The sequence below is a fragment of the Halyomorpha halys genome, unplaced genomic scaffold (genome assembly GCF_000696795.3).
Source record: "Halyomorpha halys isolate HHAL.00 unplaced genomic scaffold, Hhal_1.1 Scaffold1752.1, whole genome shotgun sequence".
Lineage (NCBI taxonomy): Eukaryota > Metazoa > Arthropoda > Insecta > Hemiptera > Pentatomidae > Halyomorpha > Halyomorpha halys.
Genome location: NW_027115467.1, coordinates 194,663 through 213,371, shown reverse-complemented (window position 1 = coordinate 213,371; position 18,709 = coordinate 194,663). Strand labels below are relative to the sequence as shown.

Here is an 18,709-nt window from a genome sequence, read left to right as displayed (position 1 = left end):
AATAACAAATTGATTATTGCAAGGTTTGGGTGTTATTGTCATATGTTGAGTTTTACTGCACGATTCTGCACATTTTGGGTTTTTACTGCACAAAAATCCAGTCTCTAGCTATAACATATAATATATATGTGAAGCCACAAATACTTTTTGTATGCTACAAGTGAATGATTTTCATTATATATTTTTTTTACACTACATGTTCATTATTATAGTAAGAAAATTTTTTTAAAAACCTAAGTAATATATGGAAAAGTAGATTAAAAAGTAACCAATAAAGTAAATATATGTATATATAATTGACCGTAAAAATTGATATATAAGAAGATGGTCAGGGTTGCGGTCAAAAGAGAAACAAAAATATATAAGAAGATGGTCAGGGTTGTGGTCAAAGGAGAAACCAAATAGTTTACAACTATTTATTTTCCAACGTTTTTCCCCACTGTGCAGGGCTGTTAAAAGCACACGGTTGAACAGGAACAGGTGCTTTGAACAACTCTGATGAAGCCCTGCAAAGTGGGGCGAAACATCGGAAAATAAATAGTTGTAAACTATTTTATTTCTCTTTTGACCACAACCCTGACCATCTTCTTATATATCAATTTTTACGGTCAACTATATATACATATATAGAAACAAAAATAGTTTACAACTATTTATTTTCCGACGTTTTGCCCTATTTTGCAGGGCTTCATCAGGGCTGTTCAAAGTGAACGGTTGAACAGTAAAGTAAATAATTTAATTTATAAAAATCAATATTTGTCTGTTCTTACTTTATACACTGCCATACTGTTTATTCGATTGCAATAGGGCTTTTTGCTAAATATTCAGGATTTTGCTGGTGAGATTATAGTCTAGCCCTATTTTATTGGTAAAAAAAAAGTTATTAACAAAATTAAGCACTTTAGGCACATAGCTCAAAAAGTAAATATATTTTTTATGGTTATTATATGTCTATTGATATGTCTCTTTCTGAAGAATAAGAGAATATATATATCTAATTACATGATTTAAAAATTGAGGATTTCAGTAAAGTAGGTCAACAAGTTTTTTTTTTAAGAAATAGCAGATGGTATTAGTTTTTAGCATTGTCTGAAACCCTCAATAACTATTTTTCAAAAAAATTAAAAATTAGAAATTTATTTGATTTTTTTTTGTATTCCAGTGACTATTGTTAATATAATCATTAAAAACTCATTTGTATTTTATCTAATTTCTTTTTTAATACAACCGTTGGAAAGCTGAATGTCTTCTCTTCTAGCCTACATTAACAAAATTTAGATTTAATGTCCTTATAAGGGTATATTAGTTTAAAATAAAGAAAAACTTTTCAAATGTTTCATTTTATATCTCCAATTCCAATTTGTTGAATTAGATCCAGTTTGTACCCCTTGGTGCAGTATATAAAGTCCTTAATTCTATTATTTTTTTTCAAAAGAAATCGTTGTAAGACTTAAATTTTGTGCCAAAAAACTTTATTTTACAAAAATTTGGATTTAAGGATTTCTCGAGGTGCTAAAAACGAATATCAACTTAGTTTCACTCTTCAAAAGTCTTTTACCACAAAGATTTTAGTTTGATAGGTCAGTCATTCTGAATTGTTTCAATATAGTACTCATATTGAAGCATAATGATGGTTATTGTATAAAAACTATTCATATTTTATGTAAATTATCTGACAATATCACAGATAAGCAAACTGTCTAAAAGAACCATCGAACCAGTATTAACGATTATGCAACGAAGTCAGCTGTTACCATTTATTTAGTTACCTTCTTATCACTTTATCTATATATTAATTGATAAGTTTCAATCATGTTACATTAATTTCTATACATCCACAAATATAGCAATAGGCTGCTAGTTATAATTACAAATAATGAAAAATAAAGCATTATTAATTAATAGGATTTATTAAAAATAAAATATATATCATAAACAAGTTTTATACAATTTGAGAACAATTCATGTTTTTTCTACTAGTAAAAGTTTTAGGGTGTATCTTTTTAGTGATGTCTTGCCTTATTCTCCTGTTTTCTATATGAAAATTGTGGTAAATGAGAGTAAGAGAAAAAATGTTTGTGTCATTAAGTATGTACATTGTTTAATATCATTGAGAACTGTAAGCTAAGCAACATATGTGAAATCTGGTGTAGTGAGGATAGTTGTTTGTTGTCCTCACTCATATATTTTTAAAGGCCTCTAATTGCATATAGGCAGGACCCTTGTAGAAGGCCAGCTAATGGGTAGTGTGCTGATGAGTTTGTGTTGTTTATTGTTTATTTCCGTTAATGAAGAAGGATCTACTGCTGAGGTAGGATTCAAAAATGTGGTTGAAATATGGTGGAAAATTGCAGTTTATGGATGAGAACTGTGTGCCAGACCTTATCAAACATTTTTCCAATATCGAAGAAAAGTATCTCTATATGAATCTTTGGATTGAATCTTTTGTTATTTGATCAGTCAGTCTGGCTAGTCAGGGCGTGTTGGAATGTTGGGTTCTAAACTCAAACTGCTCATTAGGTACGTATGATGTTATGTAAGGATTATGTTTCATTAAACTGGCCAGTATAAGTTTTTTGAAGATCTTAGATAATCTATTTAATAGACCTATTGGTCTATAATTACTAATTTCAGCAGGATTCTTATTTTTCTGTAACTTCATAGTTTTACTGGAGGGCTTGCCGTCAAAGTTTTGGAACATATTAATACTTATTAAATGTCATAAATTATCAGTATGAATTAACATTTATTAAAATATACAAATTCAACTATGTTTTTGCCTGATAAGATGTATTAGTTTCCTCAGAATTTTTAATCTTTATATATTTTCTCCCTATTCATTCGCCTTCTTAAAATCTATGATTTGGTGTGTTTCCATTAAAGGACAATCCTGGTAGAAAAAAAGGTGTTTTTTGTTCAGCTTCCTTTTCTAAATTTAACTTAATAATTATCCAATTCTCTTAATGAAAATGGGGAGCTCCTCAAAAAATATATTGGAGAACACTGTTCGAGACCTATGCATTTCTCTATAATTTTCATAATTCATTTTTTCTATTTTTTAATCATAAATTTTGTTTTATACAGGAACATAATATGTTATAATCAATTTGTATCGATGGCGAAACTTGGTTTATGAGTGGGTTGTATAATAATTAGTTTCATGTGTTTGTTAGCAACTTTGAACAACATTGTTATTAATTTCCTGACACCATTAAGTCACTTGATGTCATATAAAGCAATTATTACAACAATCCTTATTAGGCATCTAATCCTCGGGATTAGAAGCAGGAAGATTTTTCTGGAAATCTTAAGTTATGGCTTCCAAGCCACTATTTTGTTGGACTATTTTCTTTTTTATTACAGAAAGTAAAAGCTCTTTTCTAAGAGAACATTAATTCAATTTCAATTTTGAGAAATATTTTTGGAGCTTTAAATCATTACCTCACAATTACTACAGCTGTCTGTGGTGAAGAATTTAAATGCAATCAAGTTATGATAAAAATACCCCTGAAGGTTTCATAAAACACACTGTGTTCAGGATTTAAATTGTTGTAGGTGTTAAGTAATTTTTTTAAATGTATATTTCTTCTGGTAAATTCTTTATTATGTTATATAAACAAAAAAAAAATCTGGTACACTTTTAGTATGGGTCAGTTCAATATGTTGATATCCTTAACCTTTTATTCAAATCCTTAACTTTCCCATCAGATTTTTTTCACTTGTTTAACTAATTCATCATCTATACTTAGTAAATTTAACTTACAGTCAATCATCCATGTATATATGGTCTACAATAGTTATTCTATGGTACCATAACCGATTAATTATCAACAAAACTGATAACTTTTAAAATATGGGGAGGGAGGGGAATCGCTAAAGTTTATTTTTTGTTGTCATAAAATTTTTCATTCAACTTTAAAATGCCAAAATATAGTAGTAGTAGAGCATATGAACTTCTTAGAATTGTAAATTTCATTTGGATCTGTCTGTTTCTTTTTTTGTTTTGTTTTTTAATATAATGACTGGCAAACTCTTGTACATAGATATATATAAAATTAATTAAAAAGTTTGATTATTTTACTAGGGAGGCCCAGTCTCAGTAACAGGACTTACACCACATATGTATGAATAATTATTTTACTCTGACTTAAAGAAATAATAGTGTAAAATATTTTTAGTCAATATTTGGTTATCCAAATTAACAACTAATTAAAATAATCTACATTATAGACCAAAGGTCATTGGAAAGATAAGAAATTACCCTTACTCAGTTGAATGTTTTAAAAATTGGCAAATAAGCCTCAAACATTTGAATTTTGTCTAAGAAATAAATGGAGTATAAAAAGAGTCAACATATTTGTAGTTAGAAATATGATAATTGCAAAATGTGTATCTCTAATTAGAGATGTATATACAAATACCTTTAGACAAAGTTTGAAAAAAGTTGGAACTATAGTAATTTTAAAAGTGGTTATAGCAGTATTTAAAAAAAAATCAGCTAGATTAATGTTGATATTTGCAATTATATGCCTATTTGATGTCAGTGGGTGGGTTAGATATTTTAGCCAAGGAGTGTTAAATCACTGTTGCAATTATGTAGCAAGTTGGTATTATAACAATTTGTAGTAAAACTTGTTTAGGTTGGGGATAATGATGGTTGAATACTACTGGTTGATTGGTTTCATCTTTTGAGGAATAAAAAATAAATAAATAATAAAATAATACATACATATGTTTTTATTTTTTCTAACAATAGAAAAAAAAGATAAATAGATGTGAGGTTAAACAATTGTTTATGTTACAGTTAATAGTAATGGTACTAATTTCATCAACAAGGTACTCATTTCACATTATATAGGTACATAGATAAATATTTACACTAATGTAATCTTAACAATTGTTGCAATATAAAATTTTGTTCTAAAATTCATAAATAAATAAACTTTAGTAATAAATAAACAAATAATTTTATATTAATTTCATTTATACAATTATAATTCACATTTACTTTTGTCATAACAAGTTTCTTTTGAATTTCATAAAAGTTATAATCTTTTAAATTTTAATATACATGTAAGAATTGCTAATTAAAAATTGGGGTCTTTAAAAATTACGGAATCCATTTAAAAGTATACATCTAAGAATTTATACCCTATCTATAATATAGTTTCTCTCAGGAATTTAAATTTATACTGATTATAAACTAATTAAAATACCTTTCTCATACATTCTAAAGGATTTAAAAATTAAATGTTTTTAATTTTAAAATTAATCATTGCTCAATTGTTTTGAAAGATATACATACAATAGCCTTACAAAGAGAGTTTAGTATCTATATCAGTCAATTATTATTGAGGAAAATATAAATGTTTAAATAATTTACTAATTAACATAGATGACTATATCATTAGTTTTAAATTTGTCTACAATATCTCATTCAAACAATAAACAATAATTCATATAATTACATATCTGTTGCCTTTTTTGAATTGTTATGGTATTTATTATTTATTTATTTTTTTACGAATAAAAAAACTTGACCTTACCTTAATTAAATCTAAGTTATAAATTGAAAAATCGTTTAATATTAAACTTTAGAGGAAAGGTTCAGTCCAGTATTTGACAGTAGGCCCAACAACTTGTGGAGGGATGCACCTTTCTATTACTCCTGCTGCCTTTACTTTGCTTCTCAATTTAACATCTTTCGGTTTCATTACACTCCTGTGATTGGTCATCATTCTGCTGGGTGTCATGATTGATTTTTGGCTCAGACCTGTTGCTTCCAAGAAATTATCATAACTCACTATTTCTTTTACCTCTTCTTTCTTCTCCTCTTCAGGTTTCTGAGTTCCTAAATCTTCAAATCTCCTAACCATTTGAGAAACACTTGGTGAATCTTTAGGATTTTCTGATGTAAGAAGTGTTGCAACTGGAGATGCAACCTTAATTGTATCAGGCATACCTACTTTGGGAGGTGATACTCCAAAACTGCTCCTCTTCGGACTTTCTTGAATACTGACTTTTAAAACTTGTTTAGGTTGTGGATAATGATGGTTGAATACTACTGGTTGATTGGTTTCATCTTTTGTTAGTGAAGTATTATGGTTAGGATGAAGAAGCCCCATAGGCACATTACTGTGCTTTCTTAATTCATTTCTTTGTTTAAGTTGTAAACCTGAAACATTAAGTGTTCTCCCTCGAAGCTGTTTCACAATCTCGTCATCTAGAGCTGAATTTGAAATGACATATAATTCATTATCTTGACTCTGCTCTACATGTTCTAGGATGCTTAGAGGAAGAGCAAGTGGAGGCTCAATGGACTGTGGGGTTGGAAGAACTGGTGGAGGGTTGTGAAACTGAGGTTTGATGTCAGCGAATTCAACCCTTTTGCCTGATGACCTTTTAGGCTTAGGAGGTAGTGATGGAGGGATCATCCTGGCCTCATCATTTTTTATTTCTTCTACTTTTGTTGGACTATTTTCTTCTTCATCAACTGCAGAATCTTCTTCATCCCAATTATCCTTGACCCTCAGCCTTTGTTCTTCCAAGAAATCTTCTTGATCTTTGAGAAGTATTTGATTTACACATTGCAAAACAGGATTATCCTGATAATCTTCTTTTGGTTCTGGCTTGACTTCAGGACGGCCTCTTATTGGTGAAAAAGCACTCCGATCATGAACATTCAATACTCTAGGAGAGCAAAGGACTGTATAGTCACTTTCATCCCCCAAACAAGATTTTGTACTTGCTGTATCTGATGAATCTGATTCTTCTTTCCCTTCACGAATACCTAGTGAGCTGATGAGGTCTGGCTTAGCTAAAACTTCCCTACATTCGGCTGGTGCATTTTCCTCAAAACTGATGTTTGTTTCTTCAGGAATGTCAGGTTTTATACTTTTGTTTAATTCTACTGATGCTTTCAATTTTTCGATTTCCTGTTTCTGCTCATTTATGATATTGTCTTTTTCTGCAAGCATCTCTCTGATACTTTTCTGTTCTCTTCTCAGACGTGCCTCCAGAACAAGTAAAGCTCGAAGAAGGCTGCTGAGTTGTTTTTCTCTCAGCTCTCTGCAGTGTTTAATCTCCGCATCTTTTTCATTTAGCTTTCTTGTAAAAGCAGAAACTAAATGTCTACATCTCGCAGTTTGAACTTTTAATGCACTCTTTGTCGTGACTAGCTCTTTTTGAACAGCTTTCAGCTCATTCTCCATCTGAAACACAAAACAACATAATTAGCTAAAATTATTCATTATATGACAAAGTCATTAATTAATATTTATAAAATGCATTACTATACTCCACATGGACTATTCTTTATAATGTACTAAGTGAGAATTACAATATCCAGAAGATTCTTATTTAAAAAAAAATTGTATTTAATAAGTCAGTCAAAATTTAGTTCTGTCATTTCTTATGACAGACATTAATAAGAATAAAATCTATGAGTGGGTAAGGAGCTAAGTGATTACTTGTTTATCCTGTGCATCAATCAAATTTACCCTTCAATATTGACTAAATTGTGAATAATAATTATTGACAATTTTACAATTTCGTGAATACTAAAGTATAAATTTGGTCAGTCACAGGTGGATAGGACTAGAATGGAACAAAAATTAGTTATAAATAAAACTACGACTAAATCATCTATTGTTTAATATTTGTTAAAAGTTTCTTCCAAGGCTGGTGATGGAGGCCCCGATAATGTTCTTAAACTTAGATGTCATGTTTAAATTACTGGTTGAAAGGTATTCAAGGCTAAGCGTTGAAGAAACATCCTAGGAACTCTAATTACCAGAAGGGGCATTAGAAAATCAAATTAGGCATTAGAATAACTACTTCTGACCTACAATGCACTAACAATCCATACCGGTTTTTACTAGAAAGTCAATGTAACCTTTTCCTGATCCCAAGTTTTTAGATAGAAATTTTTTTTTTTAATATTATTATAAATGTTTAAAAATTCTAAGGAAAGGGACAAGTTTTGAATAAGTATTCCCAATTACCTGGGCGTTTCGGGAATCTGCTCCATCTCAAATTAGAGATCATGAGTAAGTTAGGCAAAACGGATTAGTTGACGATAGCAAGGGAAAGAAATTGGTATTGGAGGAAGCCAGAACTCGCCATTATGACGATATTAAAAATATCAAAATTCTAACGAGTCAATTTCCTTCTTCTCAATGTCTTTATTTTATGTTTAGGAAGCGAATAATGCATTACGTTCCGCTAACCTTACCCTTGCATGAGCAAACCGGTCGCAATGATTGAACAGGTTTAATTGCAATCATTCCTGCTTTGTCATGACTGCCTCAACTATTTTTTATTGTTAGTCGCATGTCATACCCTCTGATTAGACATTGATGGACATCCGTTCAAAAAGACATGAAGAAAATATCACGAACTTTTATCGGAAAGCCGGAGATGAAAAGAGTAGGGAAAGTGACGGTGATTACAGAGCGGCTCAAGGCCGTGCATTGTCCCCATGACAACCTCTCCTCATGATCATCTTCCAAGATCTCGAAGCTGAACTAAGGGTGATTGTAATTGTTCAAGTATGAAGAATTGGTAGTGCTTCAGAAATAATGAGAACAAGCCATTCATTTACAGTTGAACAGAGGTTACGATGAGTTTTTTGTGCATTGTAATTAATTAAATTCGTATTTTAAATAAAACTGCAGTAAAAATCGAAACTGCGTTCTGTTATGGTTTTTAACCCTAACTGACACCATTTATTATAACCTTGACACAATAAGGATCCGTTGGGATCAAAAATTGCCTCTTATTTTGAGAAGTATCGTTAAAAATATTCGAATAGGAATTTGAAATAAATTTAATAAGCTTCCATTCAAGCCATTACAGGATTTTTAGGCTCAATGGTTCTCTTAAAAATGTCAGATGACCAAAAATATTGATAGGTGGAATTCCATTAAAAAAAAAAAAAACTTCTCGTTGTATTAATAAATTGTAATAAACATATAAATATAAAATGTTAAATGAGTGGAATACGATCAATTTATTCCATTTACATTTCATTAAAATTGTATATTAAATAAAAATAATTACCACTTCAACACTTTTTTCAGATTTAAATACAATCTTTTCTTCGTGTTCTATACACTCAGTTTTCATTTTATACTTATCTTTTTCATTATTCATTTAATAAAAAATTCATAATTAGAAATAAAACAGTTCTTTTTTTTTTCTCTTAAATTCCACTTGCGAATATTTTTGGTTTCCAGTTATTGTTTAAGAGAACCTGAACATTCTTTTATAGGCTGAAATGAAAGATAATTATATTTACTTCATATTTCTTCTAAATTATGTTAACGATTTTCATAGAATTATTTTTGCAGAAATGTTACAAAATGAAAGAAAATTACGACATTGTTTTATTTTTCGATAGTTGAAGACCTGTATCTAAAAAAATAATAATCATACAAAGATTATTTTGGTTTCAAATGGTATTGCAGTATTGGATATATTGGAGTTATTAAGTAAAAATCGTGAAAATGGCTAAAGATAGGTATCGGAAGTTTTGTGTACTAGTTTCTACGAAAACTAACATAATCTGATAAAGTTTTTCTTTCATTAGTGAGCTAAAGTAATTAAAATTTATATCTAGTATCCGGCCACAAAATTCATGTGATCGGTGTTATGATACGGTTTTGATATATCATATTTTTACCTGTTAAAAGACATTCTATTAATTATATTTTTATAGTAAAATAATAAAATAACCTTAAATACTAATAAAAACCTTGTTGAATTATTATATCCATACATGGTTTATTATTTATTAGTTCAGGCTTTATTGCTTTTAGAATAATATAAATAAATAAAAAAAAAACGTAGCGGCTGTTGGCCAGTTTGAGAACCGGTCTCCCACTGGCACACCCCATTGCCCCTATGGCCACCTTTTTGCCACACCATCTCGTCTTCAAGTCTTCCTCTTTCGATAATTGTTATTCGGCTCACACAGAGGAAATTTAAAGATGCATTGCTGAATTTCTATTTTAACCATACTAACAAAATCATAGGTAATATGCTTGATATTATCGTCATTACTTTATGACCTCAGTCTCCTAAACTTAAGTAGTAAGGTAGTTATTTATCAAAATAGAAGCTAAGATTTCACTAAATAAAAGGTTTTTGATTCCTCAGTATAAAATAGTTTTAAAAAAGAATCCTTGTACCTTTCGCTTTATTAATCAACTTAATTTGGATTAAAATTAAACATATGCAGTGGTTAGTAAAGAGTTCCGATTAAAAAATCATAGTTACAAAAAAAACAGATCTTGTAATAATTTAAAAGACAAGAGCAATAAAAATACTTGACAGAAGAATGGCATTGAACCCACAGATCAAGAATATAGGAAAACCTTAAACCCAAGTCTAAGACAATTATACTCACATAGAATTACTGTTATACAAGATGTTTGAAATTTAAGCGTTAATCGAATACTTACACTAAACCATAAGAGGTATGCCTCACTATATACAGAACATACAAAAAAATTCTCCTAGTATATAACTTCAAAATTTTTCAGTTACAAACTTTTATTATCAAAGCTCTATTGAACCATTAGTTACATTAGTTTAAATATGTTATCTTGACAATCTATTTCACAAGTTACAAGAACATAAAAACTCAAATATTCAACACACATAATTTTTTTTTTTTACCACATACCACTCCATTCAAACTCCTACACGCAAAAACGTCGGACTTTTAGGCATGTAATGTATTGATGCTACTAAATATATAATTTGATTGGACTTATATTTGTCCTTTCAATATCTTAAAGCCAGATCCTTTCAATATCTAAGCTACATGAATTAGACGAAAGCTTTTTAGCAGTTTTTTTTTTTTTTGATGTACTTCAAAATCGCACAGAATTTATTTTTTACCCAACTGAATTATTTACCAAACTAAAAAATTACGGTCCTTCTATTCCAAACCTATGCGACTTTTATGCAAGTAATATAATGGAGGTGTTAAACTATAAAAAACAGGTCACTGTTTTATTTTTTGCACGTTATGTTAAATGTTTAATTTGACTGGAGCATCTGAAATATCCAAGAGTATTTTTTTTACTTCAAAAAATGACTAAATAGTGGGAGTTAAAATTTCTTTCTCCGAAAAAAACTTTTTTTGGAAGAGATGAAAAAAAAGATCAAAAAATCTTATTTTTGCGGCCATTAGCCTTTCCCCCGAAAATGGTATTTTTTGAACCCTAGATAACCATTTTCTTACTAAGAAAAGTTTCAAAACTATATCATAATTTTTAAATCTGGTAGCTAATTTCTTACAATGATATATCATTCACGAAACTTTACATGGTGATATCTACGAACATAGTTTTCGGGTAGACGCCTTTCTTTTTCTTTTTTTTTTTTTTAAACCACCTTAACTGAAGTTGGGTTCTTTAAAAATTGTATAAGTGCTCAAAATACAGTCAGTTGTAAAAAAAAAAATTACTTCAAATGAAAACCTATATTAACACGACTTTCACAGTTTAGGGTCACGAGTTTGCTGTGAAATGGGGTGTAACAATTTCTTTTTGTATACATATATGATAAAAAAAATATTGCTAAATATTTTGTTTAGAGAGTGGTCATTACTCGTTTCTCAGAACTCAACTCAAATAATATTTCAGTCATTAATGACCTAAACTAATGAAATGACTAAAAAACCGTGAAGAATGCAATCAATTTCAAGAACCGCTTCGTTCAACGATTTCTTGCGTAAATTTTGGTTGATTGGACGACATTTTAGGTTTTATTATTTCAGATTAGGAATGTTGATGAGTTGTATATATAATTTTTTTTTTTGTGGACTCTTCCGAGATGTCTATAAAGGAAATATTTTGGATTTTTTTTTTTATTTTAAATTCTTTTTCAGAAACATAAATTATATTTTCAGAATATTTATTGTAGAATTCACCGGTAAATGGGTCATTATCTAAAATTGTATAAATTATACACATAGTCCATTTTCAACCTTTAACGTGAGCGCTAATCATCAGGAAAAAAATAAGAACTATTCCACTCCTTTTGCTCTTCTATGTAAGCTATGTTTAACTTCCAAAATAGATTTATGAGTAGTTAATAACAAATTTAAAAATACAGTTTTTTCACTCCCTCGCCATATCCGATCCCCTAGGTAAGGCACTTTGAGGATTCGTAACCGATCTACAGTACAATGTTTGTTTCAACCCACTTACTGATTTAGTCTGTTATTGCATGAGGATTCCATTAAAAAAAAAAAAAAATGCCTCATTATTTATTGTGATCAGTAAAAAAAGTGGGTCCAGGCGTTTTTCCTTCACTCCGCCATTCCTTTATTTTAAAAATTTTCTTAAGCCATAATTAAAGGTATTCCTGCGTTGCGTACTTGTGAAGGTACTATGGCGTCTAAGTAGGTATAAATTTTTGCAGCTCGAAATTATGGAAACTTTTTATGGTTAGAAATTTAGGAAGTAAAATTTGTGCATCTTCAGATAATTACCCACATATTAAATTTCAAATAATGTTTACAGAATTAAATTTTTAAAAATCATCAAACGATAGTTTGATTATGTTCATCTTGTTTATTCTTTTGTTTGTATATATTTTAAGAGAGTTTTTGTTTTTATTATTATTATTTTTATTTATTTATTTTATTATTATTATTTTCATTTATTTATTTTTTTTATTATTTTATTTTATTTATTGTATGTATCAGATTCATTCATCACTATTATCTATTGTCAACAACTGTGTAGCAGATTGTAATATCTATCAATAAATAAATCTATCAATCAAAAAAAAAAATCATCAAATAATGAAAGACTATACGTAACATGAACTTTTGAGTTTAGTCAAATTAACTTTATAGAATCGTACGTGAAAAAATGTTAGTTATCTTGAGAAAATTCTTTTGAATAGAATATAAGATAATATTATAGAACTCATTTTAGTCTCAAATTTTATAAAATGTTAACGACTTTAAAAAATAATAGAGCAAGGTTTTCTGTAAAGCGTTTAGTTTTTGATTTATGTCAGTGGCACAATTTTTCGAAACTGTTAATCCAACACATTTTAAAAAATCATTTATTTAAGCTTTCCCACAAAACCCCCATTTCTTTGCATAATTTGACTGCTCTATTTGTTTTATTTTTTTTGTGTAGTATATAATATAATATAGTAAACGTTTGGCCTTAGGGTGAAGTTTCATATTCGAAATTACAGCAGCGAGATTGTACTTCAGGAAGAAAGAGAATGTAAATAGCCATAACGTCAGATCCGGGACAATGGGGCCTTGATCTCTTTATCACTTTACCTTTGAACAGAATGAGTGAACTTTTTAACATAATTTACAATAAAATTCATTGAAACAATATAAAAATTAAGGAAGTCACTAATATATAATATAATAATTTCATGAAGTATCATATAATAATAATACTTTATTTATTCTGAGACGAGTCCCTTTAGAATAATACAGAGAAATCAATTGATGAGGGCTGAGGAGCCTCAGAGATACTTGACCAAAAAATACAAAGAAATATAAACAGTCATTATAAAAAATAATTTTAGGTTACTTTCTCACTTTTATCAGTTGAACTATAAAAAAAAAAAAAAAAAGATAATAATAATAATAAATAAAAAAGAGAAAAGAATATATTTATGTAGGTACGAGGAAAGGAGAAAAATTGGGTAAATGACAATGCGAAATCAAATAAGCTGTACTTAAGGGACCATCTTCTCTTGAGATTCCTTAAAAATCTCAAAAGTTACATCACTAAATGCTCATTTTCAAGTTACAGATATCTGTCGTACATGTAAAATCACAACAGCAGGAAAGTATGTCAGGGCTTGTATGCACACTAATTGTAAACCTAAATCGCAACTTGGTGATAAAATAACAAAAACGGATGATTAAATATAACAAAGACCTATTTTCACTATAGACCGATTACTAATAGAAGACATTCAAACAAGTTTATAAGTTAATTTAAGGAAAGAGTTATGAGGTTATAAGATCCGACAGTCAAGGCGCCTACATGAATCAGTTGCTTGCCTAGCTTGTGGAAATAGTAGTACTACCAACAGTCAAGCAATGCTGATAGATCCCGTGTTGCCTTATTGTTCGCAAGATTATATTGGGTACGACAACTGCAGCTATCACCATCACTCAGGATTCTGAGCTGCGACCGTACCAGAATGCTGAAAGTATTGGAGTTGAGCGCTTATCCTAGTAGAGTGCTCCTTAACCTTTCTAGTAAACGGCACCCCCTTGACCTAAATGTGAATTCCTACACCCCCTTCAATCTGAACATAAGTTCAAGTTACATCCCTATGAAAAATACGTTTCTATTTCTTAGTTCAAGGAATTAAAAGATGTTAATCAATTCTCAACATATCAATTAAAAGATGCTCCCTTGAAATTAAACATCTCTTAAAGCCTTACGCTCTTGTAAACATATAATTATTTATCACAGACAAGGCGAACGGTAATTTCCATCAAAATTGTAGATTGCATTGTATGCAGAAGCCTTAATAAATTAATTGCATATTACCACTCGTTATTCCCAATTAGTGAGAGAATGATAAAATTCGGTGAAAATTAAACAAGTCACTTTTTCCTGTTTAAAAAAGTTTTTTCTCATTCTGTAGTATCTAGCTTTGATGTAAAGGTATCCAAAATATTTTAAGTTTAGTAAACAGTAACGAATCGTTACAGTAAGTCAAACCAACTGAATCAGATATCGACATTTTTGTTTTTTATAAATATGCAATCTTGAACAGATGTAAAAGTTACAACATTTTGTCATAACCATAGAATTCATTAATTAAATACTAAGACATCAATGTCATATAATAGTGAGTAGCATTTCCTCTAATTTTTTGCATTAAACATTATAACATCTCCCGATAAAATGTTCGTATAATTTATTTATACTGAATCTATCTATTTAATTTTAATTCATGGATATATCATTATTTTCTATTTTGGTTTAGTTCATCATTTTATTCTCTGTTCATTTATAAACTAGTGTTCCTTGGCAAAAAAAAAAAATGTCTGCGAAGTGAACAGGCTTGAACATCACTATTTATTAGTGCATAATTACCTTTATTACAATTGCTTAATTAGCATTGGTTGGTCGTGGTATCAATTTTTCGATTTTCGATATTGTTATTCTAACTAGTGCATATAAACTAATTGTTTTGTTCTTTACTGCCTCATTTTAGAAGCAGAAATATTAAATATTTGTATTAAATCATGTCCTATTGTAAAGATCTTTATTTTTTTCTAACGGAAAACCAGGAAAGGTCTAAACAAGATTCACTCATATGAAATATATGCCAAAAAATAAAATAATACTATACATTTTTTTTAAATAAGTAAAATATGGTCTCAAATAATAATAACTATTTTGGCTCAATTAAAATAGTCATTACTCTTTGAGTTTTATTTGACCGCACCCGGGCCATATTTCACTCATTATTATTACACACGGTAAATCAGCAATCTTCCAATATATTTTTTTTAATATACTATATTTGTAAATTATACTTATGTTGAAATTTTAAAAAAATATATTACAATATTTTTCTCCGTTCTTCGAAATTTTTTGTCACTCCGTAAAAATCAAATTTTAATAAAGAACCCACTCCTTTCCGACCAATGGTGTCTAGCTTTACCAATGTTAAATCTGGTCACTTTATTATAAAGACCTAGGTTTATTAATAAACTATAATTAAAACCTAGTCACTAGTTAGTTATTACACTTACAGATGAAATTAAAACATAAAGTGAACTACAGCTCAAAGATCAAGCAAAATGACATGTACAGAGAGAAGTAAACCTAGAAGATGGTGTTCTGTGATAGTAGACCTTCACATAAATGGTTTGCACAAGGCTCTGCTTATATCGTTCGCATCCTACTCTGTCAACGATTTTTATCACTAATAACAAAATAAAATCTAACTCTATCAATATCATAAACACACATTGTTTCAAGAACGAAACGAAAAGTTTCGAAACCCTTTCTTCATTTGTTATTTTTCGCTAACTTAAACTTCTTTTGGCGGATTCGGTAGATTGACGAGTTGATAGAATTCACTCAGAGGTAACCCGGCGGTCGACTCAAGGCCGGCCAAAACCGAAAGCTGACGATTTGACGACATGATTTGTCGTCGTGAAAACCCACACCGCGACCACAACTGTCACATGGCCCGATTCGCGCCCCAGCTCGCTCAAGGAAATTGGATTGAAACCGCTTTTGAACTTTTCAACAATGCCCTCTTTCATAACGGCTTAGGGTCGTGCCGTCACCTTTCTAGCTTTATTCTTGTTCTTGCCGTTCTCACTGAACATTTAACAGTATCTCGACTTCGCAGGAATTTCGTCTACATAACACGAGCTTTAATATCTAGGTCTCCGTCATACGGTGTTAGAAATATTTATAACGTATGATCGGAAAAAATAAGGAATTATAAACAGCAAAAAATAACTAACAAATCTTTCAGATTAAAAGTAAAAAAAACCATCGAAAGGCGGGATAAATCGCGTAATGAGAGTTGGTGGGACAGAAAACGAATCTAAAAACCCAACTGCTCTGCGAAATACTTGGGAGTGGAAACCCGGAAAATTTCTTAAGATGCTTTTACATTACCGATACCTGTTAATGATACGTATTATAAACATTTTGATACCTACTCTTTACACTGGTCAATAACAAAATTTAGGTTTAGTACTTTGTAAAGAAGTACTGTTACTAGACCAACGGTTGTGCAAGGAGGTGATTTGGTGAGAATCACGTTCAACCGCCAGATTTTTATCCAATTAGGGGGAACCTAATTTAAGAGGCTGAGTGGACCCCAGGAGGGCTCCAGAACCCACAGGAGTTGACTCACGTTTTGAATTATACATATTTATATTTTATATATGTACTTGTTTTGCTTCAGATAATATTAAAAGGATGAGAAAAAAAATCACCCTCAATGGTTTGATTTGAAGTTTTTTCGAACTGTACATTCAGTTAATTTTTTTTTAAAATTAATAATGACTTATATGTTTTCTATAAATAACTACATATTTATTATATGGCCTTTTTCATTGCCAAGAACCATTAGATACTCAAGCGCCCACCCTCAATAGAATGCTAATGACTCTACACATTCCAAGTTACTACTAAACATGATGACTTATGTCTGTTAATAAGTATAACTATACATACGATTTGAATTAGTTTATCTATCAAAACTTTAATAGTTGTTCTTAATAGAATGAATTAATAGCAGAATTAAGCTCCGTCAAAAACGTTGCTATAGTTGAGTTCAATAAGGGAATAGCATATTTGGGGCGTCTACTATGATTTTTTTTAATAACATCGTAGACTCAGTCGAAAATTGTTAATCATGTAAGATTTCGACAAAATAAAATAACCGTCAATATATATATTTTAACGTCTATATATCGTTTAATGTATTATATTGTAGGGTTCTTTTTTTTTTTTTCTAAATTGGACATTGTAAAGTTTTAACTCATTATTTGTTTTATATTTTTTTACCTATATTAACGAATAAAGTTATAGAGGTTAAACTGGAATAGAGATAGATGAAATAAAGAAGAGTGAAATACAGGGGTTAAAATGAACAAATAAAAACCAAAACAAAAATCTGCTATAAATATAAATATATTGCTTCCCTCAAAAAACGGTGGATCGAACACAAATAGTTTTACTAATCAATTGGTACTTCTTCAGAGACAATCGTTTAAACTCATGTAATAGTATAGTCAAATAGCCAAATTAATGCTTTCTCAGAGTTTAATACAATTCGTTTACGTTCTGTTTTAATTGTTTTTATTTTCAATACATCTAAAATATCCTAGACGTAATGTATAGTAGCTGAATTATGCAACAACAACATTTTAAACAATAATTTGAAAAGGGAAATCTAATTTTTGGTTTAGTAGCAAATTTGACATTTTATATCTATGTATTCTCAATAGCATGAACTTTTAATATTTTTTTTGTAGTAAAATTTTGTATATTGTAAGAGGAGATTCTGAAATAACAGGAGCTCACATAATTATATTAACAATTCCGGGATTATTAAGCTCCTACTCTCCTATTACAATATAAAGTTTCCAGCTTGAATTGACCAGCGTTGTCCCCCCTCACAACTTCCGTTTCATATCGCATCACGAAATCAATTTACTCCCCTATAATTTTTTTCCTTGTGCTGTGGAACGTCGGTTAAGAAGTTTCACTTCAAAAATAAAATAGAAAACGATAAAAAAAAAAACCTTTTACCCCTATCCTGACATGCTCAAATGGCATCAACTAACTTGGCAGGCAATCACTGACGAGTATAAAAATGACTTAAAAAATAAAGATTAAAAAAAAATTGTTATATTAAATTTCTTCTGGAATGAGGGAAAAATTTAATAGATTCATCTTTTCTAATAGAAAGGCGCCCCCATTTCTTGTCGCCCATCGGCAGATTCCTAATGGTAAAACTAGTTCTCAAATCTGTTAAAAGCTGTTATTGATGTTTGTCAAGGTTGATATATTATAATTGCTAGTTGTCATTATTCTTATATTATCATTTTACGTATTTTACTTAGCTTCGCTTTCAGAGGCGAGAACATTCCGGAACAGCCGGGTATATAAAAGTAGGTTACTCCAGACTGTTCGGAGACCTCAATGCAGCTATTTGC

At 29.8% G+C, this 18,709-nt stretch overlaps 1 protein-coding gene across 3 annotated transcripts in view; it reads right to left on the bottom strand.

The window, feature by feature from the left end:
* Positions 1–4,708: 4,708 nt before the first annotated feature.
* Positions 4,709–18,709, bottom strand: part of LOC106690537 (uncharacterized) — a 90,383-nt gene continuing 76,382 nt past the window's right edge. For 2 of the 3 annotated variants that reach the window (XM_014435988.2, XM_014435989.3), the window contains exon 3: positions 4,709–7,211. In XM_014435988.2, coding sequence (XP_014291474.1) covers positions 5,595–7,211 — 1,617 coding nt within the window. In that variant the 3' untranslated portion in view covers positions 4,709–5,594. The remainder of the gene's footprint in view (positions 7,212–18,709) is intronic. The other variant, XM_014435987.2, reaches the window with a different exon arrangement.